This window comes from Geotrypetes seraphini, chromosome 12, assembly GCF_902459505.1.
Source record: "Geotrypetes seraphini chromosome 12, aGeoSer1.1, whole genome shotgun sequence".
NCBI classification, from domain to species: Eukaryota; Metazoa; Chordata; class Amphibia; order Gymnophiona; family Dermophiidae; genus Geotrypetes; species Geotrypetes seraphini.
This window is the reverse complement of record NC_047095.1, coordinates 15,542,457-15,570,155: the sequence shown is the minus strand read 5'-3', so window position 1 is coordinate 15,570,155 and position 27,699 is coordinate 15,542,457. Positions and strand designations below refer to the sequence as shown.

The following is a 27,699-nucleotide window of genomic DNA, read 5'->3' as shown; positions in this document are numbered from 1 at the left end:
GGTCATACACATTGCTCTTGGGGTTGTGACCTGAGCAGGCGGTAGGCATGTGGGATCATGGATGGTGGGATCATGGATGTCAGTGTAGCCACAACCATTGAGTCACGGCCCAAAAATTCTTAATAAGCTGTACTGTACAGAATCTTAGTAATAAATTAATTAGGGAGCCAATTGAGTCTAGCATAAAAGGTAAAGAATCGAAAAATAGAAAAATGCACTTGCTTATAATCATGGGACGTGTTTAAGGTAATTCAGACGGTATCATTTTTTTATATGTACGAGCAGTTTTGTTCCATAATTTGTCTCATCAGGCTGCTCTATGAATGGGGGGCACGGCTGTCAGAGCCCCCGGTCCCAGGAACCCATAGAGTATTTCATCATTTAACAGTTTGGCTGGTGGAGAGACAGGCCTTGTCAAGTAATGACAAAGCAGTGGCAGTACTGACATAGCTATATTGCTTGCTTTATTGACCTCAATTGCTATGGGAACAAAATGAGAGAAACTCCAAAAGTGTAAAAGTGACCTTAGTAAATCTGCTCCTCTGTGTAATGAATATTGCAGTTCAGATTACCAGGACCTCAAGGCATTTAAACCCAAATTATTCAGATTAGTGGGGGTGTTTTGGTAAATAATGCAACAGAAGTAAAATGGAAATTTCTGGTTTAGTTTAGCTTTGAATGGAAGGACAGTGGTTTACCTCCATTTATGTATAATAGCAGGTTGGAGCTCTGGATAAGACTGACACTTTTGTTTCTCTTGGTCGAGGTCTGCTTGCCTTTCAGCCATAATAATTATATTCCTTTTGTGGTACTGATGATTTTGGCCAGAGTTGAATAGGAATTATAACTCTATGGACCTAATTCTATAAAAGACACAGAGAAAACCATTTTAAGTGCTATTCTGTAAACGGCACTCAAAGTTAGGTAGGCGGCAGGATCAGCGCCTAATTTTAAATGTGCGGATTCTCCTTATTTTATAACAGTGTATATAAATTACAGGAATGCCCCAGATCCACCCATGACCCTTCCATGGCTACATCCCCTTTTTGAAACTGCTCAAATCCCAGCTCCTAAAAATGCACCCATAAATTTTAATTAATGCCAGTTAGCGCTGATAATTGATCATTATCCAATTGGCTTGTTCATTTGCTCCCCTTTTTACTAAACCCCGGTAGAAGTTTCTACTGCAACCCAGTGCGCTAAATGGTCTGGTGCATCGCAGCATTTAGCACTTCGGGCCGTGGTAGAAACCTCTACTATGGCTTAGTAAAAGAGAGCCTTAAATTGCAATGTGGAAATTGGGTATACACTGAAATCCCCCCCCACACACACACACAGTTTTTAGCGCCATATATAGAATTAGGCTGAATTCATAAGATTTATTTATAAGATGTCAAGTGTATTTGAAAGTGAAATTGATATTTATATTTATTATACTTGATTTAAGATATGAAATGAATAAATATTTAAAAAAAAACAAAAGTTGCGAGACAGAAACTTCTTATGGAAAAGAAACCAGCTTCAAAATGAACTTACTTAAATCATATAATGTGCCTTCACTATTTTAAATGCATTTTAAATGTTTATTAAGCAGGACAATTATTGGCGCTGCAGATTGGCTTTTAATGTATCCAGCTATTCACAAAATCTTGTCTACAAAACCATTTCTGATGCATCTTTAGACATTAATTCTTTTCTTTTCCCCTATTTCACACGTTCAGGATTAATGTCCGTAATGGTGGACATCAGACCAAAGAATGACCTGGGTCATCCTTTTTGTGATAACTTGAGGTCTGGTGATTGGATGATTGACTATGTCAGTAGTCGCCTTATTTCCCGCTCTGGCACTTGTGCAGAAGTAAGTGACATAGGAATCAATGGTTATTAGGTTTTCCACTGATTCTGTTTCTGAGCATGATTAGGGTTGTAGGTTTGCTTACTTATTTCAGTAGATGATATACCATAATTTCACTAAGTGCCTCTAGATGTCTACACTAAAAACATATTTTGGAAAAGAAATACTCCTTTATATTGAGCAATAAATTATTCATGTATCAGACTGATAGGTGAATTGGTGCAATGATTCGTAAATCTGAAGGCCTCCAACTAGTTCCGTTTGGGCAGGGTGTGTTATTCCAATTCTGAGTTTAGAGAAGGTTCTGGGTAGCAGTCTCATAAATGCTCCTCATTCCATGCACAAGACCTCAGAACAGGCAGAGTTCTGTGGTCTTTATGTGCAACTTCTGGAGGATTTGTGCTACTATTTTATAAAGGGTGATATTTTTATAGAGCAGGCCAAAAATAGGTTCCTTTCTGCCCAATTAATCTAGAGGTCAATTTCATAAAGTCTTTTATGCATATGTGGCATCTTAAAAATGCTGATGGTATAAAAGTGCACACTTTGATATGATAGCACATACTTTGTAGATAGACATATATAGGGGGACAGTTTGGGCAGAGTGTGGGCAGCATATAAAGTACATGCATAGATTATAAAATATGCCGATTTATGCATGTACTTGTTCACTTATTGAATTGCCCCCTTTTATAAAGAGTGATTTAATAAGTGAGTGTCTGCTTGTAGCTGTCCCAGTGCCCTACATGGAGAATTGTTTTACAGTAGCACCTGGACACCCAGATGTGGTTGCAGAATACGAGCAAAACCTGGTATCAGCGTGCCTTACATCTAGGCACCTACAGTTATATTAGCCATAGATCTAGTGTGACCTGTGGTTGGCCAAATGTGACAAAGACATGCTTAACTTACTGTATTCTGGTGAGTTAATAAGTATATGTCTCTCTTGAAATCTTTTTTGAGGCTTAGAAGCCTAATTGTCAATGTGGGCTACTAACATGACATATTATTTTACTGTTAACCCCAGTTATTAGTAGCTAGCTAGGCCTCATTGCATAAAATGGGACCTGTGCTAAAATAGCATGAGTTAGTGGTAGCATTCCATATGTTATTAACTATGACTTCCTGTCCCTTGTATCAATGTAAGAACCACACAAACTGAAATGTAACTTGAATTCAGGAGGCACATTTATTGAAATTTTAATAGTTTGTTTTGCTTTTGTTTTTTATTCTATTAGGTTGGCAAATGGTTGCAAGCAATGTTCACCTACCTAAAGCAGATTCCACGTTACCTTATCCCATGTTACTTCGATGCTATTTTAGTGGGTTCATACACCACCCTTCTGGATCAAGCTTGGAAACAGATGTCTAGGTATGTACAACACAAACAATACATATCCCAATTGATTAGAAGCGCAAGTCTTGTTCCAGTCTTTCATATGCCATGACTTGAGTCTCTGCCATACTAGAGACAGAATAAAAGTTCCTGGCCTATCTCTTTCCTTCATGTGCTCCATTATCTTAGTCAGCTGTGAGATTTAACAAGTTTCATTAAAATATCATGTTGGCATGTTAGTCCATTTAAATACACAGAACTAAAGATGAGTAAACAGAAAAATAAGGTGATAATTTTTATTGGATTAATTTTAATACATTTTTTGGGTTCCTTCGGGGTCTATTAAATTAGTGCATTTTTTTTTTTGTTTCATTTCAAGTGTTACTAACTGATGTATGCTCCCACTCACCGTTTTTCATTATGAGTTAAGGAACATTTTTTAAAAATGTATTATTTTCTGTGGACTTTAAGGCAAGGCACTCTAAAATATTAAATGCACACAAATGTGAATTTAAAAAAGCATAATAATTCTACTGTGAGATTCCTGATGCATAAAGAATTGTCATTTAAAAAAAGACTAATAAATAGAACTTTTCTGGGTTCAATTTCTGTTTGAAATGGCTGTATCATTTACCAGATCTTCCATAAAGTAGTTGATAAATGGATCAGCTGACTACAGGGTAGAGCTGGTTTAAATCATGGATTTTTACAGAAAGATTCCTTCTTGCTGGTATCTTAATATTTATAGCCAGATGAAGGTTTCAGTTTTTGAAAAATAACTGATTTAGTTATACTATTAGAAATACATAGTTCACCTTGCAATAATTTCATAATTTATCTCCAGTTTAACAGATTAATCATTCATTTTTGGACAACTTTTCTGCTGCACTTTATTGAAATAAGAAAAATAATCATCACCTTAACAATTTAAATAGTTTTGTTCAACCAAAACAATAACATTATAGCATATGTATTCTTATATTTAAAAACATCCAAGTTAACTGTTGTAGTTAAACAAAATATCTTTAAAAGAAACTTTATCAGCCAGGTTTTCACATGTAAAACTTAAAATACTGTCTTCTGTAGCTCACTCATCTTCACCTTCATCTTCTTGTTTGTTCATAATCTGGAAAAGTTAAAAAAAAAAGCTTTCCTGCTTTATCGGGTCCCAGATGATTTATCAGTTTGGAATGAATAAGTTCAAAAGAAGAGAATATTATTTCTATACTAGAGAGTTGCACGGGGACAGAAATCCCGCCCGTCCCCGCCAGGATCCTCTCCGTCCCCACCAGGATCCTCTCCATCCCCACCCATTCCCGCAAGGAATTACCTCCATCCCCGCCCGTCCCCATAAAAAGCAGCAATTACTTCTGACAGGATCATCAATTCCATAGTTTCTTTTGTGTTTGTGCTGCTGTTTTCCTTGTGGAATCTCTTTGGTGGAACCCTTTATTTGTTTTCTGTTCTAGTAATTAACTTATAAACCCCCTCTTTTACTAAGGCTGATGTGTCCTTTATATTATATGGACGAACCCTGCTTCCAAAGCCTTCCATCCCCGTGGGAGTCCCGTGGGCCAGAGGGGGGTCCCCGTGGGAGTCCCGTGGGTTAGGGGGGGATTCCCGCAGGACCCACAGGATTCCCGTGATCCCTGTTCCCGTGCAGACCTCTATTCTATACCTGCAGAAGAAGCTACTGCTTTTAAAAGTGAAATCATTACTTCAGCAGTCTCTAAATCCAGGTGCATAATAAGTGAGTTCCACCAGCTCGCTGGTGTGACTTTCTTTAAAACATCATCAGCAAACATATATTTCTTGAATGGTTCTCCCTTAGCTCTGACGTTTATTTTAATTGACATTACAGATGATTCCTGGATACCGATGTCATAGCTAACTCTTCTTCGGCTCTTAAGGTTTGACTCTGGTACCAGATATTGATAATATTTGCAGGAAAATGAACTGGAGACGGTGCTTATTCTATTCGTTTTTTTTTTAATGCTTGTAATTTAGGCCCCCTTTTACTAAACCGCGCTAGCGGTTTTTTAGCGCTGGGAGCCGCACTGCCCCCAACACTTAGAGAGTTCTTATGAGCATCGGGAGCAGCACGAGGCAGCGCAGCTCTCTGCACTAAAAACCACTAACGTGGTTTAGTAAAAGGCCTTAATTCTGTTGTTGTACAATTCTGTTTTTAAGTGCGCTCTCAGTTCCTTCCAAATTTCAACAGCTTCAGCAATAAAACAGCTGTTTTTCTGTATTTAGTTTAAAGCTTCAGAAATGGGTTTCAGGATTCCCAGCATATCCAACATTTCTCTTAAGCCCAATGTTTAAGATTTTGGCCGCAATGGTGCCATCTGTTTTCTCTCAGTTTTGTTGACACTCTGTCATCAGAATGAGCCAGTTCTTGATATAATGTTCAAAACAATCTACTACGAGCATTACCTTGGTTTTTTTCAGATCTGCTGCTGCAAAATGAATTGCTATGAAAGTATTTAGCAATTTCAACATTAGTCTTTATTTCTGGGATACTGAAGTCTTTGGCTAGATAGAAAAATTATCTGTGACATTATGAATGGATTAATAGAATTCATTTACCAAAAATTTAAACATTGCATGAATATGCTATACAGCCTCATGCTACAGAATTAAAAATTAATCATTATTTCATGATGAATAACTTTTGTCTATATGTATCTTAAAGAGAAATTACAGCATTTTTAGATATATTTTTTCCTTTAAAAAAAGGCATTTTGTGTTAAAAAAAATTCCAATTTCACTCCCCCTCCCATTTTTACTAAGCTGCTGTAGAGATTTCTACCAAGGCCCAGAGCGCTAAATGCTCCAAGGCTCATAAGAATTCTATAAGCATTGGAGCATTTAGCGCTCCAGGCCATAATAGAAACATCCTACCATGGCGTAGTAAAAGAGAGGGTTACATTTTTTAAAAAAAAATCAGATATTTTTTTAAACTATTGATTTTTATCCACCCTGGCTGACTATGAAACCTGTTTTGTGATGAGGTGGTTTAGTGTGCCTCAAAGTAACAGATGTTCACATAAATAAAAGCTTCATAAATTCTCAGTGATACTTAACGTTCATTCCGTTTTGTATTCTCTGATTATAGCTTTGTTCAGCAAGGCTCTACATTTGTAAAACATCTCGCCATGGGTTCTGTCCAGATGTGTGGAGTAGGACGATTTCCTGCTCTGCCGCCTCTTTCTCCTGCCTTGCACAATGTCCCCTACAGGATCAGTGATGTCACCAAAGAGAAAGAGCAGTGCTGTCCTTCTCTAGCTGCCGGTAAGGAAGAATACAATTAATGTTCATTAGGGGAGATTGTTATTTACAAGAGAGCATAAGTGAAGTGTGTACAAGGACACATTTTATAAACCTAGTTGTGACATGTGGAACGGTTAGTAACCACACACACAAAATTTGACTGCATACACATGATTTTGGGTCACCTGTAAATATGGACATAAGTTTATAAAATGCATAAATTTGACAAAAGGAAGGAAAAACCCCTATTAGCAAAGCCAAAATACATACAGGTACTCATCGACTTAACGACCTATTCAAGTTATGACTGTTCGACTTTACGGCGCGTTTACGACAGTTTCCCCTGCCAGCTGTTAGCAGCCCCATTTCTCCCGCACTCCCAAGTTTCGCTACGCAGCAGTAATAATATAAAGAGGAGGAGGCGCCACAACGAACGTTCACCACAAAGGGATTGTGCTATGCTTGACTTAGAAAGTAAGAAAATGTTGATAAAATATTACATTAAGATGATTACAATATCATTACCCAGTCTAATACAGTATTCTTACCTTAGTCTAACATAGGCCGACTTACATCCCGATCAACTTACGACCTGTCAGTCGGAACCAATTACGGTTGTAAGTCGACGAGTACCTGTACAACTCTACCCAAACTTATGTCCTTGGGGCCCCCTGTGCATTGCAAACATGTATGTATTATCTTGCCAGAGCACATATGTGCTTGTGTGTATTTGGCGACACAGTTTATAGAGTAGTATGTGGCACTAGGATTCACACCCACTTTTAAGCATGAGGATTGACATCAAATAAAACGTGTTGCAAATTCTTGCACCTAAATTATGCATAGATCTAATTTATTTTACAAAACTGTGCATAAATTCCAGAAACATCTCCGATCTGCCCATACCCTTCCAGTATTGGTGCCCCCTTTTGATTCTTCACATAAATTATATGTGTGGATCCCAGCACCAAAAATGTGAGTGTAAATTTTAATTAATGCTAATTAGTACTCAGTTATCGGCACTAATTGGCTTGAATTAAATTGCGTGTGGAAAGTGTGCACACATGCAATTTTTAGTGCCTTATATAGAATTAGGCCATCAGTGTATTTCATATGTGCTCTTTACCCTGTGAGGAGGGAGGTGCTCATAGGGGAGAAGTTTGAAACTGTGAATGTACTTTTTCAATTTTCTAAAGCAGGGGTAGGCAGCTCCGGTCCTCGAGAGCCACAGACAGGTCAGGTTTTCAGGATATATGAGATGGATTTGCATGCACTTCCTCCTTGAGATGCAAATCTATCTCATGCATATTTATTGTGGATATCCTGAAAACCTGACCTGCCTGTGGCTCTCGAGGACTGGAATTGCTTACCCCTGTTCTAAAGCATGCACAAGAATTTACACAAATTAGCAGGAGTAGATGTATGCATGCATTTCTCTTGGGATAATTTTAAACATGAAGGTATTGCATTTGTTTACTCTGAAAATCCCTTGAAGTCTGCGGAGTAAGACGTTCACATGTATTTTTCACCAATATGGGCTGTAGGTCATCCAGGTAGGAAAGGGGACATCTAAGTCCAGGTATTGACAATTTGCACAATATTTTACAAAAGGCTCACTGAGTACAACAAATGAGAGTAACACCACATTGCTGTGGTGGGTGGAGACTCTGAAAGTATGGCTGGGGGCTGGCAGTGGGAAGGGTAATTTTCACAAGAGGACCCTAATCATTAGTACTGGTGTCATTGCAAGAACTGCCAGTGTATTCTAGCATCTGAGATGTTTGGCAGATAAAATTTAAAATGTAAGTCACCAGTGAAAATAAAAGTGGATCAAAAAAGGGTTTTCTGATGGTAAGAATAGTTTCCCCATGCTACAGGCTGTGTAGCACCTATGTATTCCTAGTTTTGTTGAGCCTTTTTTTTCACCCCTGAAAAAACTCGATGAAGATTGTCCCAGGAACCTGATTCACCATCTACTTAGAAGGAGGAAATGTATGATACAGACTGATGAGAAAGCCCAAAAAGGCCTCAACAACAGAAGCACGGCACAACAGGAGGAGTCGTGAGGATAAGATGTCAATAATTCAGCCACGTTGATACAGACTGATACCAGTTGTACTCAGCACCGATGGCGCCAGTGAACACCACAGGGAAGGCTGCACAAGCGTGCCAGTTGTGACTCCTCTGTGTCTTATTGGACTGCACGCGCTGCGTATGAACTTCTGTCTGCAATGTAATCCCAAAAATGTACAGTGCATCCAGCAAATGACAAAGACACGTAGGGGGTAATTGTACAAGAGATTCAAGTAGGTGCTTAGAATATCATCTGGGAGTGTTTGCATGTGAAAGTAGATGCTCAGAAAACATGCGATTATAAATGTGGTCATGGCCAGGAAACAGAAAATGGACATTATAAGGGTAGGATTGGTATACACATATCTATTTCATCAAATACACTTAAGTACTAATCTACTGGCACATGCACTTTCATTCCTTGTCATGTGGTTAGTTCAAATAACAGATTTACCTTTTTTCTTTCCTGCTTCTGTTAGGATTACCTCACTTTTCATCAGGCATTTTCCGCTGTTGGGGAAGAGATACGTTTATTGCACTAAGAGGTTTGTTGCTTCTGACAGGACGTTGTTTGGAAGCTAGGTAAGTGCTGTTTGTGGATGCTGTGCGTGGATGCGATATTCACACCCAAAGCTGTTCACCATGATTGTCTTACGTAGCAGTACTTTGTGGAAACAAACTGGAGAATATTACGAGTTAAAATAAATGTAAATCCCGTTAGTATTGGACTAATTTAGCATTAAAGCAATTTTGAGACAGTGTGAAGCTTGCAGTCCTACAGAACACAAACTCCATTTTCAAAGGGGAAACACCTAATGGAGTTTTCCTTTGAAAATATATTTAGTCACAGGAATGAAGCTGACTTTGCAGCAGCTGAAAAGAGACTCGCTGAAAGTACATGTGGCTTGTGCAATCTGATGTAATCTAAATTGGTATTTATAAACCGCTCTCTCCCTACAAATAGGTTCAGAGTGGCTCACAATAAAAAAAAATATATTCCTACTACAGGATAAAATTCATCACAAACATATAATTATCCAATTTCTAACTCATAAACTTCTCAAATAAATATGTGTTCAAACCTTTCCAAAAGAGCATAGAAGATTGATTTTTCAATGTCTGAGGTAGAGCATTCCAAATTTATACAGACTGATGAGAGAGTTTACTAGATATTTTTTTAGTCTAATTCCTTTAAACAAAGGTGCAACTATATCTAGTCTATGAGACGTTTGACTATAATTAATCTAATTGGAAAAGATATTAGTTGAAAAACCTGTGGTGAGAACGGTCTAAAAAAAATCTTAAAAATAAAACAAAAAGTTTTTAAATGCTATTCGTGCTTGACATGATAACCAATGAAGCTCTCTGAGCAAAGGTGTCACTTGAGTGAACTTAAGCTGTCTAAATATCATTCGAGCAACCATATTCTGCAATAGTTGTATCCTATTCCTCAGTTTGATTCTAATACCTGAATATAAAATGCTTTAATAAGCTAATTGGAACAAAATCAGACTCTGAACAAGAAACCTAAAATGTTGTTCATGAAAATAAGTTCTAATAGATCATAACTATCTCAGTGTCCCTGTCCCTAGGCTTATCACTTCTCTTTTACCCTCCTGCAGTGCCCACCCCAGGCCCAGTATATTTCCTCTTTCTCTCATTTCACTCTCCACTGGTTCATCTCTCTCTCTCCCTCTTTCCTTTCCTCTCTCCCTCCCCCTTTCTGTCTTTGTGTGTGTCTCTCTCTTCACTTACTCCCTTCAGTCCAACATTACAATTTCTTCCCTGGATCTCTCTCTTTCTTCTGCCTCAACCCCCTCTCCTCTGAATATGGAGGGCCAGCATCCCCTCCCCAAGCAGGTCTGGTATCCCTCACTTCTCTCCCTCCACTAGTCCCTTCCGCAGATCCCAGCATCTCTTCTCCCACAAAGGCCCTTGAAATTTACAATGAGCAGCCAGCAGAGGCAGCAAAATAAACAACCTGCCTCAATCTGGTGTTGTCAGAGCCTTTCCATTGTTTCATCCAGCGCTTAGGAGGTGACATCAGGGAAGCAGTGGAAAGGCCCTAGTGGCACCAACCTAGTTTATCTTGCTGCCTCTATTAGCTGCTCTTTGCTGATTTTTTAGGGTCCCTGGAAGAGATGGGAGGATACTGGACTTTAGATCTATGAGATGGAATATTTTTCTTTCATCAACCCTGCTGGGTGTTTTTATGGATTTGTTTTTTCATAATAATCTGTCTGTGGCTTATAGCAAATTTTAATATACAGATTTGTTTCCCTTAAATTTATTGTAGGCATGTTATGAGACCTCTTGTGGTGGTGTAACAGTGATGAAACAATAACATTGCAAGTACAGTAATCTAATCAAGGTCCACTATCTAATCTCTGATTTATATTCTGCCTACTCCCCTAGGGTCCAAAGCGGATTACAAAATAAAAATATTATATACAGAAATACAAATAAGACCAATCCTTAAAAAATGTCTCTCACCCCCCACCCCTTTTTTTTTTTTTTTTTTTTTTACAAAAGTGTAGAAGAGGTTTTTAGCGCCAGTCGGCACACTGAATGCTTTATGCTGCTCTGACGGTTATAGAGTTATGAGTGTCAGAGCAGCACAGAGCATTCAGCATGCCGGCTGGTTCTAAAAACATCTTCCACGCTTTTGCAAAAGGGGGGGGGGTGGTTTAGTGAACATTGAAAAAAGACTTTTACTAAGCCGTGGTAGAGGTTTCTACTGCTTCCAGGAGCACTAAATGCTCCAACGCTCATAGGAATTCTATGAATGTCAGCTTAGTAAAAGGGGGAGGGGAGGGGTAAAAGCCTTAACTCTAGGCAAGGTGTTCCGAATTGCCATGGCCTGAAAACTAATAGAGCTTCAAGCAATTTTCTGAAACATTTTTTTTCACAGAAGAAAAAAGTAGGATAGGGATGGAGTTTGAATACAGTGTTCTAGGACTAGGTGAAAAGGAAAACAAGTAAATTAAATATTCTGGATCAGAGTCTTCCAGTAAATTAGATATAAAATCCAAATTGTTTTGTATTAATTCTTGCCGAAACTGGCAGCCAATGTAGCTTAATCAGCAGTGGAGTGACCCTATCAAAAAAAAATTTTTATTTGATCTTGGGTTTGCTTGTGCTTAGCTTTTGCCTCAAAGCGAGTTTCCCTCAGTTACAGTAGATGTTTCCCTGTCACCAGAGGATTTACCGTATATACTCAAATATAAACTAAGATTTTTGGGCCAAAAAATGACCCAAAAATGAGGGTCTTCGTTTATATTCAGATCAGCGTGACCCGCTTCACTGCCACAGTTTGCTGCTGGACCACCAGGGTTTTGAAAGGTATGTGGGGGAGGAGGAAGGAGATAAAACTTCTGAGAGTCAGCCATGACAGGAGGCGGGTGGGATCCCTCCTGTCCCGGCCTACCACTGGACCACCAGGAGTTACGGCAGGCCTGGCGGAGGCCTGTAAGGCATCTGGAGGGAGGGGGACAGGGTATAGAACCTTTCAAGGCAGGGAAGAAGGGGTTGTTGTGTGCAGAGACCTGCAGGAGAGGAAGTGAGGGAGGGGGCTGGATGCAGAGCCTGGCAGGGCTTTATATTCGTGTCAACCTGTTTTCCTCCTTTTTTTGGGAGGAAAAAGGTTCGTTTACATTTGGGTCGGTTTATATTCGAGTATATATGGTACCAACCCTTAATTCATTAGAGTGAGTTTATTAATACGTCCCATTGACAGTAATGAGGCACATGTTATGTAATGCATACCAAATTGCATTAATGTATGTAAGTAAATCTAGCATTGAATTTGTATCTGAATTGGTGGAGGGTGAAGTGGTTTTATGAAGGTAATAAGGAGCATCTGCAGAATTTGGATCCTGGTTCTCAGCTATTAGTAATATAAGTTAATGCTCTTGTATGGAGCGTTGAAAGTTATGAAAATGCTTATCCCAACATTAAAATCGCTGCTTTTGATTACAGGAACACAATTTTGGCATTTGCTTCTACCCTAAGACATGGCCTCATTCCCAATCTTCTTGGTGAGGGTACACATGCCAGGTTCAATTGCCGTGATGCTGTGTGGTGGTGGCTTCAGTGTATACAGGACTACTGTAACACGGTGCCTAATGGCATAGATATTCTCAAGTACTCCGTTTCCAGAATGTATCCTACGGATGACTCTCCCGCACTGCCTGCAGGCCAAGTGGTAATGAATTATGTCTGATTAGTTGAAGATAGGATGTTCAGTTTCATTTAGACACTGACCAAATTTCAGTTTTGGATTTGGCACCGAAACTGGTCCCAAATCCAGGTTTGGCATTTTAAGCCAAAACCAAAACTCCTCCCAACCTTCTGAGATCACTCACCTCCCCCCCCCCCCCCCCCCCACCAACACACACACAAATCCATTCAAACAACTGTAGACCCTTCTGGAGCCTACTTTAAGAAGCAAGCCTTGGTGGTCTTTAGGCCTGTTTAGGGGCAGAAATGAACCCCACTTATTCTTGCCTCATGCTGCTACTCTGTCAAAATGACTTTTCAAACTGCTGCAGTCTCAGCAGCCATTTTGACAGAGCAGCAGCATGGGGCAGAAATGAGGGGGGTTTGTATGTGTCTCTGAAGAGGCCACTAGACATCAGGGCTTGCTGCCTAAGGTAGGCCCAGAAACGGATCTTGTTCAAATGTACATGTGTTTCACTTTACAGGCCCCAGGAGCGCTTACGGTTGATCAGGCAGAATGGAGGTGGCAGAGAGTGATCATGAGGGAACTGGAGAATGAGTGGGGCCACAGCTGGGGGGTTGGACTTTGGGGGAGGGTTTGGTCAGGATGGAGGAAAGAGTCTGGGCTGTTAGGGAGGGGGAAGTATCGTATTTTTGCCAACATTAAGCGGCCAATATTGGTCGCAGATTCAATTTCGGCTGGGCTCTAGTTTCATTCATCTACAAAGTCTAATATAAAAATGATTCATTTTCATAAGGGTAAACTACCTGATATTCAGTGGCACTTATCTAGATAACAGGTGCCCTATCTGAATTTTCAGTGACAGTCTGCAGTCCAGGGGCAGAGCCGGGAATTACCCGGGTACCTGATTGCCATGTTCTACAGCATTTTAAGATGTTTAAGCTTCTGAAGGCAGTTCCTGCATATATTGCATTACTGGAGTCAATATAAGAAATAACGAGAGCGTAAATTAAAGTATGTAATGTTGATTCATCATATTGATACTTCACATACCATACCTTGTGTAGAATACCAAACCTATTTTTTTTATAACAACCAAGACCTTTTCAATGAAAGTTAGTCTATAATGTATCAACCCCCAAATAAAAGCTTTCTACAATTGTTATTGGTTCACTAAGTAACAAAGGAGGTAACCTAAGATGATGTAAGTGTCCTGTCAGACAACATGCTGTAATTTGGAGATATTCTATATCAAATGATGTTTTTGAAGACTTTTCACTATTGTATTGAGACAGTCTTGAAGAGTAAAGAGATCTGGGGATTCAGGTGAGATTCAGGCTATCAAAAGAATATCGTTTGCATAGCAGAACACACCTACTCCAAAACTTTGTATGGTGGTCATAAGAGGACTTAAATAGATTTTAAATAAAATAGGAGGGAGATTGCAGAGCCCTTTGGCATTTCACAATCTAATTGATATAACCTAGATGTCTTAGCATAATATGTTGCTATAAAGGATCTATTGGATAGAAGGGATGAGAACCAGTTTGGTACTTTACCTGAGAGGCCTGTTTGTTGAATATAATCGCTGGTAGAGAAGATTATGGTCTACCAGCTCAAATGCCAAAGCTAGATCTTTAATAAGGATGTGGATGGAGTACGTTGGCACCCTCAGTGAAACTCACAAGTTGTTTGAGTAAGAACATAAGAATTTGCCTCCGCCGGGTCATACCAGAGGTCCATCCCGCCCAGCGGTCCGCTCCCACGGCGGCCCTCCAGGTCTATCACCTGTGCTGTGGTCCCTGACTATTCCTATAGCCTACCTCAACTCCTGTCTGTACCCCTCAATCCCCTTATCGTCTAGGAACCTATCCAAACCTTCTTTAGAGCCCTGTAACATGCTCTGTCCAATCACGGCCTCCGGAAGTGCGTTCCACATGTCCACCACCCTCTGGGTAAAAAAGAACTTCCTAGCATTTGTTCTAAACCTGCCCCTTTTTAACTTCTCTGAGTGCCCCCTTGTACTTGTGGTTCCCCCACAGTGTGAAGAATCTGTCCCTGTCTACCTTTTCTATGCCCTTCAGGATTTTGAAGGTTTCTATCATGTCTCCTCTAAGTCTCCGCTTTTCCAGGGAGAATAGCCCCAGCTTTTTCAACCTGTCCGCATATGAGAAGTTTTCCATACCCTTTACCAGTTTAGTCGCTCTTCTCTGGACTCCCTCAAGTACTGACATGTCCTTCTTGAGGTACGGCGACCAGTACTGGACACTGTACTCCAGATCCGGGCGCACCATTGCACGATACAGTGGCAGGATGACTTCCTTCGTCCTGGCCGTGATACCTCAACCATTTTAGCAGGAAAACAGAGATTTTAGATAGTTCTGAATGTAGATGGAGTCAGATCTAATAGACAAAAGGTAGTCTTCATAGAATCAGTATGGCTGTCTGTTCTATGCTGCAGTGACCACAAATGATCTAGATAGGGCGACACATCTCACCGTTCTCTTCATGATTCTTTTACAGGGAGGAAGCAAATCCCCTTCAGACACCTCAGGAAAAACAGATACTTAGCTAGCTTTTATTAGCAATTGATGATATCATGCAGCAGAAAATTAGATAATCAGGAGTCACAGCTGTTTTGTATCAGATAACAAGTAGCACATTCAGAAGGTAACACACACACATCTGTGCTTTTTATAAAGCTGCTTTTTGATGCTTTTTTAACACTACCAACACCTCCAGACTTGTCAGAGATTTCAAAGCATTAAAAATCAGCACTTTATTTTGTGCATCATCTGGGCATCAATCAGGGTGCTCATTTTAATATTGATATGAGCTTGTTGTAATCTATTTACATACGATTATCAGAGGCTGCTGCAAACTACAGAAAAGACTGTGATTACCATTTTAGGGCATCGATAACTGAAATACTTTGATGTTAAAAAGGTTAAAACTGGTTTAATGTCTAGCATTAAAAGCACAGTGAGTTTTGAGTCTCTACAGATGTTGTAGGTGACCTAAAATGGAGTCCCAATAAGATGGAGTAGCCTAATTGCTAGTGCATGCTCCTTATGACACTTGGTAAGTCATTTAACCCTTTATTGCCCCAGGTACAACACTGAGCTTGTGAACCCAGTAAGGACAGAGAAAGTACCTGCATATAAAATATGTAAACCGCTTTGGTTGTACCACAGAAAAGCAGTATTTCAAATCCCATTACCTTTTACAAACTCTTACAATAAATATACTGTCTGTGCCCAAGAGACGAGTGGTTCCTCTAGCTAATAGATAAATATGTTTACAACATCTGAGAACCAGGGGACATTCCCATCCTTCTATGCCATGTTGTATGCCATGTACAGGCTCTCCCTAAAGCAGAAATGTGTAATAAATATGCTCTTGTAGTAGTTTCTTGGCCAGAGATGGAAATATGCTGTCATCTGTGATTTTAAAGAGACAGTGTTTCTAGCAGTCAGGTAGGTGTCACAGCCTGACTTTATGCATTATGTTAAAGTATGTTTTTTTGTTTGTTTTTCCTCTGTTAGAATCAAATTTTCAGTGGTACTGACACCTTCTCCTGGTAGCTCTGCCCTGATGGCTCATCTTTTTGTTCGCTTTGCACAGGATCAGCCTCTCTATGACGTGATACAGGAGTCTCTGCAGCGCCATGTGCAAGGAATACAGTTCCGAGAAAGGAACGCTGGGCCTCAGATAGACCGAAATATGAAAGATGAAGGTAATGGGCGTTGTGATAAAGTCTACTTTTCCTTTTATGTTCTTTCATGTTTTCTCTGAAAGTGTCTACTCTTGCAAAGCACTTACTTTTGCACCAGTGCTGGCACTTGAATTCAGGAAAACACGAAGAGGCGCTGATCTGCAAACACTCTCACAAGCAGACAACACAGAGCAGACTAGTTGTATCAAGAATGCTGCAATTTATTGGATAAACAAAATCCAACATGGCCATGTTGCGCACTTATACTGTGTCAGGGGTAAATAGTAACATAGAAACATTATGGCAGACGAAGGCCAAATGGCCCATCTAGTCTGCCCATCCACAGTAACCATTATCTCTTTCTCCGAGAGATCCCATGTGCCTGTCCCGGGCCCTCTTGAATTATAGAAACATGGAAACATGATGGCAGATAAAAGCCAAATGGCCCATCTAATCTGCTCATCCGCGGTAACCATTTCTCTCTCCGAGAGATCCCACGTGCCTATCCCCAGCCCTCTTGAATTAAATAAACATAGAAACATGACGGCAGATAAAGGCCAAATGGCCCATCTAGTCTGCCCATCCGTGGTAACCATTATGTCTTTCAATTAAAAACAAAAATGAATGTACAAAATATATAATCCATAAAATCCTATAACAAATAAATGATAAAATATAGCATTTAAAACTGATTAAATGACAAAATAATTAAAATGAAGGAACATCATAAGTGTATATCTAGTGTACATAAAAATGATAAGTGATAGAGATTAATCTATATATGCCTTAATGGTGTTAAATCGACAAACAAATTGTATTTTTTGTGCAATAGCATACATAATAGAGCTAACTGGTTCTTATGTCTCATAAAGATATAGGGCTCCTTTTACTAAGCTGCGCTAGCGGTTTTATCGCGAGCTACAATGCCGTGTGCGCTAGACGCTAACGCCTCCATTGAGCTGGCGTTAGTTTTTCCACATAGCACAGGGGTTAGCACGCGCTAATCTGCAGCACGCACTAAAAACGCTACCGCAGCTTAGTAAAAGGAGCCCATAGTGTATATACTCGAATATAAACCAATCCAAATATAAACTGAGATATTCTTTTTCCCTCCAAAAAGGGGGAAAAAAGTTGGCTCAAACATGAGAACCCAAATTTCTAACCTCGCTTTATATTCGATTTGATCTATAAAAACTGTTTACCCTCCCTTTCCATCAGCTATCTTGCAAGTCACAAAACATAATACAAATATCTGTGACGCATATATCACAACAAGGCCCCTACATAGGACAACACAACTGCTAGCAACCACAAACTTAAATAAATGTAGACAGAAATCAAACTTAAACCTCAAGAAGCCATATGCAGTTCAACATCAGAGAAAGAGAAACAGCACTCTGGAATATAAAATGAAAGCAGTGCAAATTTACAGTAAAACTACATTTTCTGTTCATAAAATTAAAATTTTTTTTTCTACCTTTATTGTCTGCCTATTTTATTCATAATTATCCCAGTTTCTGCTGTCTTAATTTTCTTCCCAGCGTCTACAGCCTATCTGCCTCTTCTCTCCTTCCTGTCTTCACTTCCTCTCCCACATCCTTTTCTGATTTTTACCTTTTCCTTTCAGTTTTCCTCCATTTATTTTCCTGCATATCTATCTGCTTTTATTTCTCCAGTTTGTTTGGTTTTTTGCTAACTCTTCCCTCTCTCCCCCTTCAGCATATTTTCTTTCTCTCTCTTTCCCCCTTTATTTTCACTCTTCTAACCAGTATCTCCTCTGTTGCCTCCTCCACTCAGCAAATCCTCTCCTCTTTTTCCTCCAACACCTCATCTCTCTCTCTCTCTCCCCCCCCCCTCCACTTACATCCAAGATCTCTCTCCATCACCTTTTACCCTTTGATTCTTCCAGTGGAGTTGCAGGTCAGGACTAGGCCCAACATGCGAGGCAAGCAGCTGATTCCTTCCGCCAGCGGCCACGGTAGTCCTCCCTGCTGTTTACCAGCTGCCCGGAGGAGGGGGAGTGAAGAGTCAGCGGCACATCTGGATTGTGAGCAGCCCTGCCTTCGATCCCATCCCAGGCCCACTAAACCGGCTGGCAATAACAAATACAGATGCCGCGGGGGCCTTCCCTCTTGCCTCTACCACAGTACCTCTCAGTTCTATGCAGTTAACAATAATGAGAAGCTGAATAAAACAGTGATAGTACTGCAACAGCATTAAAATTCAAATAAGAGCTGGCAAATTTATCAAAAGGATAAGTTTAACATTTTTCCTAAAAGCTGAAAGAAAACAGCAATAGTACAGCAATAACATTAAGGGCTCCTTTTACGAAGCCGCGTTAGCGGCTTTATTGCACGCACATTTTTAGCATGCGCTAACTCCCGCGCTAGCCGAAAAGCTACCGCCTGCTCAAGAGGAGGCAGTAGCGGCTAGCGCGGCCAGCAAATTAGCGCACGCTATTACGTGCGTTAAACCGCTAACACGGCTTCATAAAAGGAGCCCCAAGATTTCATTATGACGTCAGACAAATTTATCAAAAAGATAAGTTTCAACATTTTTCCTAAAAATTTGATAGGAATTAGAAGCCACAATGAAGCCACTTTAGCGTTTTACTCCATTTGCCAGCTCAAAGAATCTTGTATATATACATCCTTTTAAGGATGGAAAAAAAAAAAAGAACAGCCACGTGTACGACGTTCATTACCTGAAAGTCTGAAATGTTTCAACATGTAACATGGTGCATTTCCAAATAGAGTCTTATAACTGATACAAGCAAATTTGGAAAATATTCTCGCCTCAACGGGAAGCCAATGCAGTTACCTAAGATAAGGTGTTCAAGGACTATGGGCTCCTTTTTCAAAGCCGCGCTAGCGGTTTAACGCACATAATAGCGCGCGCGCTAAACTGCCGGTCGCGCTAGCCGCTACCACCTCCTCTTGAGCAGGCAGTAGTTTTTCAGCCAGCGCGGGGGTTAGCACGTGATGAAAAGTTGCATGCGTTAAAACCGCTAGCGCGGCTTTGTCAAAGGAGTCCTATGACTACGCAAAACTGTTCTACAACATAAAAGCAGCAAAAAAATTCTAAAATCAAGAACAGTATTAAAGGAGGTACTGTAAAATAATAATACAATACTTAATTTTTTTTAAAAAAATCAATTTTTGTAATAAATATATAACTGCGCATAAATAAAAAAAAAATTAAAATGTTTTAGAACTCCAATAAAAATCAAAATACATAAATATTTCATGATCCAAAAACACTTTAAAAATGGCCTCTTTTTACTAAGCCACACAGCTAAGTGCAGCGTGGCAAATTCTTCAATGCCCATTCAAGTCCTACGGGCATCAGAGCATTTACTATGCCAGCCTGCACTGTCAGGCTTAATAAAAGAGGGGGAGTAATAGAACAATTGTATAATATGGAAAGCAGTGAACACCACCTAAAACATTGTCATAATAAATAAGGCATTATAAAAATACAAATAGATCAGATTCTAAATTGAGACCCATAATTGCAGAAGAATTAAATCTAAAATTAAAATGTTGTTCTACCTGGAGCATTGTTTTATCAATGTCATCTCCTCTCCAAGATTGCCTTACAAGTTCAAGCTGATGTCCTTTGTTAAGCATATGTGCAAACATGGACTTTTCAGCTAATTTTCTTTTTTTTTATGGCACTCTTAAATTCAATAGTGCATTTATTTTGTGATCTCTTGGTTATACCAGTATAGATTAAACTACATGGACAAGTTACTGCATAAACTACATGATGTGTTTTACAGATTGAGTATTGGTGTAATTTATATTTTACATTGGTTTTGGGATGTATGAAAATTTAGACTGCAGATTAACATTGCAAACAGAATTCATGCAGTGACTCTGCCAGTTGATTATATTAACCGGCTAATATTCCCAAGTGATTGAATGATCAAAATTATTAGTTTGTTTAGAGAACTAGTATAATCAAGCAGCTGAGATGGGGAAGGGGGAACAGGAATATTTTTTTCAGCTATTGATCTCAATTCTGTTTTTGCTTTGCTCTGTGCTAGGATTTACTGTGACTGTTGGAGTAGATCCCAATACTGGCTTTGTCTTTGGAGGAAACCGGTTTAATTGTGGCACCTGGATGGATAAAATGGGAGACAGCGAGAGAGCTCGCAATCGAGGCATTCCATCTACCCCAAGGTATCAGACCATAGCTGTCTATAGAATCATCATCATTAACATGTTGAAAACATGTTAACGATAAATCTGTATTCTAGTGCAGTGTGTCTAGTAATCCTGAACACTAGAGTTATCCATATGAATTCACAAGTTGTGTGTGCAACATCCTTCTGCAAACATCTTTCAAATCCGCCTTCTTCCCAGTGGACTAGCTTCTGCCCCCTCAGTTTTTCCTTGTGCAAGCAAGTTGACAAGGTGTCTTTCTGATATGTTCTGTGGATTTTATTATTTTGGGATTTTTTCTTTTATACAAAGTTTGAGGCTTGGTGCTCTGAGTTCACACTAGTTTGGGACCTCTGCTTGGGAGAGGTCACAGACTCGCTGGGCAGAAAGTCTACTGCTAGCAGGATCAACCCTCGTGGATATCTGTCTAGCCTGCCTGCTTTAATATTTTTGCAGCTTGAGGTTCATTCTCCATGTAGCTGACTTGCATCCCTGATTCATCAGGAGCTTGAGTGCAGGCTATTTGGCAACATTCCGGTTCGCTGAGACTTAATCAGGCTGGCTGTGTGATCCTCTCCCTGTCATGGCACAAAAATTCATGGGGGTTGAGGTTCAGTCCAACTGGCAGCCTGAAGACCACATTTTGTGGAAAAAATTTGAGACAGAGGTCTTCTCCAGTTTTCCAGCTGCAATTCTGAGCTTAAGCAAGTGGGCACCATAGGGCACAGTAAGGCTCTTGCAGCCTATGGGGAAAATTTTTTTTTTTGGGGGGGGGTCTGAATTCTGAGGTTTTAAAGGTTCCTTGGGCTAGGGATAGGTTCCCCACCTCTAGAAAGCCCTTTTTGATGTTTTATGACTTTTAATTTTTCTCCTTGGGTCATTTTTGGTGCCAAGATCACTGCTGTGGTGACCATCTTAAATTTCTGGATTTTATTTCTAAAGCCTCTATCTGCTTCAAAACCCCTCGATTTTGCTTAAAATCGACAAGGATGAACCCCTCAGGCCTTTCTACCCCTATAACTTGCCAGGATTGCGCTGGATGGTCAGCTGATGGTCCGTGCTCTGCATGCCATGGGACACATGAGGTAGGGGTGGGAGCCATGGGCTCAGCCTCCTCTAGGGCTGGGGATCCATAGGAGGCTTGTATTCAGGGAAAGAGGTCCTTTCTAGAGTCCTCCAAAAGTGAGTTAGCGAAATGCAGATATGACAGTGCCACGGACCCAAGAGGACACACAGGGAGCCTCTGCAGGGGTGTTTTGGTTTGCCAGTGCAGGGCTTTACCCTGGATTTCATGAACCTGATGTGGAATGCCTATCTAAATTGTTGGGGTCCTCCTGTATCAGCTACGGGTGCATCAGTGGTTGCATATATGGGAATTTTCCTTCAGGTCGCTCTCTGACCAGAAACAGATCCAGCACAGGACCAGGCTATCCAGGGAACAGCTGGGATGATTGGGGGTCTGATTCTATGCCATTGTACCAGGGAGCTGCATCCTCCTTGGCAGAGTCTGGTTCTCAGCATGAAACCAGTGATCAAGAGGTGATGGGGACCCTATTATGCATCACCTGTTCCTCGTTACTAGGCATTATTATGGATTCACTGCTGGAATTAAAATTGGAATCCCCGCAGGCCTCAACTTCACAGTGCTCAGTTATGAGCGGCTCCATTGCTCTGACCACGTTCTTCCCTTTGTATCCAAACATTAAACTAATTATGGAACAGAGGGTGTCTCCTGTGGGCTCTCTGTGGGTGGCTAAGACTGTTTAAGCTCTACCCGATGACTTCTGAATTTCAACAGATGTTTGTTCAACCTACAGTGGATTCGCTGGTAATCCAAATAACCAAGCGGACTTCCTTACCCACTGAAGGAGTGTGATGATAAAAGATACACAGGATCACAAGGTGATTGTAGTCCTCAAGAAACAATTTGAATCCTTGACTTTAGGCATTAATGCTGAGGCTGCAGCTTCCTTTGTGACACATGCTTGCCACACATGATTAAGTCGGATTCCAACAACGGATGATGACGACTCCCAACTGGTTCTATCGGGTGAATTATGTGGCAGATGCTCTAAATAACATGATCAGAGTCATGAGCAAGGTTTCTGCCCATTCTATCTCCATCGGCAGAATACTATGGATCAGACAGTGAGTAGGACATTCGACTTCTAAGCCCACGTTAAGAAGGCAATCCGTACATGAAGAAGGACATGGTACTACTCGAAAGGGTCCAGAAGAGCAACTAAGATGGTTAAAGGGCTGGAGGAGTTGCCTTACAGTGAAAGACTAGAGAAACGGTCTTTTCTCCCTTGAACAGAGGAGATTGAGAGGGGACATGATCGAAACATTCAAGGTACTAAAGGGGATAGACTTAGATAAGGACGGGTTGTTCACCCTCTCCAAGGTAGGGAGAATGAGAGGGCACTCTCTAAAATTGAAAGGGGATAGATTTCATATAAACATAAGGAAGTTCTTCTTCAACCAGAGAGTGGTAGAAAACTGGAACGCTCTTCCGGAGTCTGTCATAGGGGAAAACACCTTCCAGGGATTCAAGACAAAATTAGACAAGTTCCTGCTGAACCAGATCGTACGCAGGTAGGGCTAGTCTCAGTTAAAGCGCTGCTCTTTGACCAGAGGGCCGCTGCGTGAGCGGACTGCTGGGCACGATGGACCACTGGTCTGATCTAGCGGCGGCAATTCTTATGTTCTTATGTTTTCAGGGTCAAATGCTCTTAGGAAAGGGATTGGATGACCTGATGGCTAGTGTGACAGACTGTCACCCTAAAGTCTTACTGGACAGCAGACCCCAAGCTGCAGGAAGCTCATAATGGGGGAATTTTCAAGGCTAAGATTTCATCCATATTCAAGAAGTAATGCGACGCAAAAGCCTTTTCAGGGGTCAAGACAGAGGTTTGGCAGAAGGCAGCAAACTTTTGGTTCTTGCTTCTCTCCAGCCTCCAAGAAAGTCCAATGATGGCAGATCAGTGACCAGGCCTCCCCAGATAGGGGGAAGGTTGTCAGCTTACTGGTGGATCTGGGCGCAGATCACTGGATCCCAGAGGTTGTTCGAGAGGGTTACAAGATCAAGTTCTGTTTTCCTCTTCCACATCTTTTTGTAGATTCCCTGGCCAGTCCATGCAACAGTAAAGAGGCTTCTGGATATTCGAGCCATAGAGCCCATCCTGGATGGAATGTTGCTACTCCTTGGGTTCTGACCAGGTACTAAGGCCCTGGATTGGCTACTGTGAGAGCGGGCTACTGGGCTTGATGGACCATTTGTCTGACCCAGTAAGGTTATTCTCATATTCTTATGTATGTTTTTATGGATAGTCAATTTCAAGAAGAGTCATTTGGAGCAGACCCAACAGCTAGAGTATCTGAGAGTCTGTTTTGACACAACAGTGAGCCATGTCTTTCTTCCCAGAGCCACGCAGACAGAAGCTCATTACCTCCAGGTTCTGGTGTCGATTGCAGTAACCATTGAGGTGGTGCCTTGGGCGAAGGCATACATGAGGCCCCTTCAGGACTCTCCTATCCCACTGGTCTTCTCAGTCGGACTCGCTTCAGCAGCCACTTCTGTAGAAGACTGAGGCACAGAACAGCCTGTGGTGGTTGCTGTAGGCAGCTTCCCTCTCGACGGACGTCCCATTTCGCATATCCTCCTGGGTGATACTGACGACCAATGCCAGCCTTTACGGTTGGGGAGGTCATTGCAACGGGCACCCGATCAAGGGTCATTGATCCCTATCCCAGAGCAAGTGGTTCATAGCTTCGAGCTATTTGTCTGATATTACAGACCCTAGAGAAGTCACTTTAAGGCAAGGTGGTCAGGGTTTTCTCAGGCAATTAAACAGTAGTAGCTTATGGCAACCGGCAAGAAGGCTCCAGAAGCACTTCATTAATGTCTAGAGGCTCAACTTCTCTTTTAATGGGCAGAAGCTCATCTGTAGGCATTCTTCACCGTGCATATAGCAGGAGTGGAGAATATTCAGGCTAACGATCTCAGTTGGCAAAACTGGATCTAAGGGAATAGTCGCTGTCCCCAAAAGCGTTCGACAGCATTGTTCGACGGTGGGGTCACCCACTGATGGATCTGAAGGCTTCAGCTGTAAATGCAAAAGTGAAGCACTTTTACAACCAAAGAAGCTGGGCTGGATACTTTTCTCTAACCATGGCCAGAGAAAAGGCTCTTGTATGTTTTTCCCCATGGTCTATGCTAAGGAGAGTAATTTGCAGGACTGCAAATCATCCTGGATTGGTAGTCCTCATGGCGCCAGATTGGCCTCGCAGGCTATGGTATTCAGTGTTCTGGTGGCAGTTGCCTGAGAGAAGAGTCTCTGAAGTGCAAGTACTCTCTTGCAGGGATCAGCTCGGAGGTCCATCCCGTTCCCCCCCTCCCCCCCTTTCCATTGCTGCCAGAAAGACATGACCCACTCTCCTGGGCTGAGCTGGCAGGACTAAAGGAAAGAAAATTAGCATGTAAGTTTTAAATTTCACCTTTGTTTCCCTCTTGATTATTTCTGCTAATCTTATTTCTCATACATTTAAATCAAAACAAGGGAGTTTGACCTTTTTACTGAGTCAGGTGGTTGGTTTTTTTTTTACATTGCGTTTTAATATGCCTTGCATTTCTGAAGGAATATTGAGAAGCATGTTCTAGTGATCTTTTTGGGGGTTTTTTTTCCTTTAGGGATGGTTCGGCTGTGGAAATTATTGGTCTGAGTAAATCCACGGTTCGCTGGCTGAGTGAACTGAGTAAGAAAAAAATATTTCCTTATCAAGGAGTCACTATAAAAAGAGATGGTAAGTCATATCGAATCATAGTACTAAAAATTTAATTGGAGATTAAGAAAATGTGGCAGAAAAAAAGAGAGATTCCTAATTATCTTGGATTCAACTGTCTTGATCAGAACTGGAGAATGACACGGGGACAAATTTGTCTCCGTCCCGTCCCCGCAAGTTTTGTCACTGTCCCTGTCCCTGCTGCATTCCTGTAAGCTCTGCCTTAACAGCCCAAGCCTGGAACACTTATGATTTTAAAATGTTTGAGACTTGTGCAGATGAGCACAGAGCTTGTAGGAATGGGGCAGGGACAGGAAAAGAACTCACGGGGATGGGACGGGAAAATGAGTTCCTGCAGGGATGGGGAAAAATTTATCCCCATGTCATTCTCTAATCAGAACATTTCAAAGCATATCTTGATTATATAGCTATCTTTTATATGTTGCATCCTATGAAATCCAGAAGGAAGTTCTCTTTCACAGAATGCGATCACTAAAAGTAAACTTGAGAGACTGAGATCTTACCTAAAATAACCTATCTTAGGAGAGAAGTTCATTACTGTCATGGTATGCACAACATTAAACAGCAAAAGCAAGGAAGAAATCCCATGAGGAATAATCAAATGATGAAGGAGTGGGGATGGATCTGTACACATCAACCAGAGATAAAATGAATATTTATTAAAGTCAATAAAAAGTCTTTATCAAATATGAAGTTCAATCTGTGTTGCAGACCCGACACGGACCGTGTTTTTGGCGTTGGAGCCTGCATCAGGGGTACAAGAAATATCCAGTAGATGGCAGTCTTGGATTATCAATGATTGCTAAACTGCAGAATAACACTTTGTAAAAGTTCAGTCACAATACATAAGAACATAAGAAGTTGCCTCTGCTGGGACAGACCCGAGGTCCATCGTGCCCAGCAGTCCGCACCCGCGGCGGCCCATCAGGCCCATGACCTGTAATGTGATCCTTCTCTAATCCCTTTTATCCTTCTATCCATACTCTATCTAAAACCTATCTCTACCTCTATCTGTATCCTTTAATCCCCCTATCGTTCAGGAATTTATCCAATCCTTCCTTGAACCCCCGTAGTGTACTTTGTCCTATCACAACCTCCGGAAGCACATTCCAGGTGTCCACCACCCTCTGCGTAAAAAAGAACTTCCTAGCATTGGTTCTGAAATTGTCCTCTTTCAGCTTCTCTGAGTGCCCCCTTGTGCTTGTGGTTCCCAATAATCTGAAGAATCTGTCCCTTTCCACCCTCTCTATGCCCTTCATGATCTTGAAAGTCTTAATCATGTCTCCTCTGAGTCTCCTCTTTTCAAGGGAGAAGAGCCCCAGCCTTCCCAACCTGTCTGCGTATGAAAGGTTTTCCATACCTTTTATCATTTTCGTCGCTCTTCTCTGGACCCTTTCAAGTATCGCCATGTCCTTCTTGAGGTACGGTGACCAATACTGGACACAGTACTCCAGATGCGGGCGAACCATCGCACGACATGAGCAATAAAAACCCTCCAGGGCAAAATATCACATAAAAACTCTCAGATGCTCTGATAGTTTTTACGTGATGTTTTGCCCTCGCCGTCTCTTTGCCATACTCAGCTCTCTACTCAAAATACTCCCACCTCCTATCCCCTCTTCACTTCTTCCCCCCACCCCAGATGATAGCAGAGTTTTTTCATGACAAGATTCACAAGAGATCCACCTTGAATTCTCAACCAAGTCACCTCTCCCACCACCCATTCCAGCTGTCCACTCTGCCAACCTCCCTTCAACAACCCCTGCCACCTTTTCCTCCTTTTCTGAAGTCACGGAAGAGGAACCTGCTCAACTTCTCTCCTCCTCTGATCCGATTCCTATCTTCCTACTCAGAGCCATCGCTCCCATCTGTCAGATCCACAACCTATCGCTCTCCAAAGCAATAGTTCCTCACTAGACTCCGCATTCCCCTCCAACTACAGCCCCATCTCCCTCCTCCCCTTCCTATCCAAACTACTTGATCATGCTGTTCACCGCCATTGCCTGGACTTCCTTTCTTCTCATGATATTCTTGACCTGCTTCAAATGGGTTTCACACTCTCCATTCTACGGAAACTACTCTTGCTAAACCCTGTAACAACCTGTTCCTGGCTAAATCCAATGGCCTCTACTCTATCATCATCCTTCTCGATCTGTTTGTTGCCTTCAGTACAGTTGCTTCCTCTCTCCCCCATTGTACTTTCAGTGGATGTTACAGTGAAATCACTGGATGTTACAGTGGATGTTACAGTGGATCTTCCTTTGCTGCCATCCCACAGTCTTATCGGTGTACCTCTAG

The 27,699-nt window shown here is 41.3% G+C and overlaps 1 protein-coding gene across 6 annotated transcripts in view; it reads left to right on the top strand.

Moving 5' to 3' along the window:
- The window catches only part of AGL (amylo-alpha-1, 6-glucosidase, 4-alpha-glucanotransferase), a 161,033-nt gene that overhangs the window by 116,911 nt on the left and 16,423 nt on the right, over positions 1-27,699 (top strand). For all 6 annotated transcript variants that reach the window (XM_033916342.1, XM_033916343.1, XM_033916340.1 and 3 more), the window contains exons 22-29: positions 1,722-1,858; positions 3,094-3,227; positions 6,310-6,485; positions 9,017-9,119; positions 12,516-12,741; positions 16,342-16,453; positions 20,481-20,616; positions 25,289-25,401. In XM_033916342.1, the coding sequence (XP_033772233.1) occupies positions 1,722-1,858; positions 3,094-3,227; positions 6,310-6,485; positions 9,017-9,119; positions 12,516-12,741; positions 16,342-16,453; positions 20,481-20,616; positions 25,289-25,401 (1,137 nt within the window). The remainder of the gene's footprint in view (positions 1-1,721; positions 1,859-3,093; positions 3,228-6,309; positions 6,486-9,016; positions 9,120-12,515; positions 12,742-16,341; positions 16,454-20,480; positions 20,617-25,288; positions 25,402-27,699) is intronic.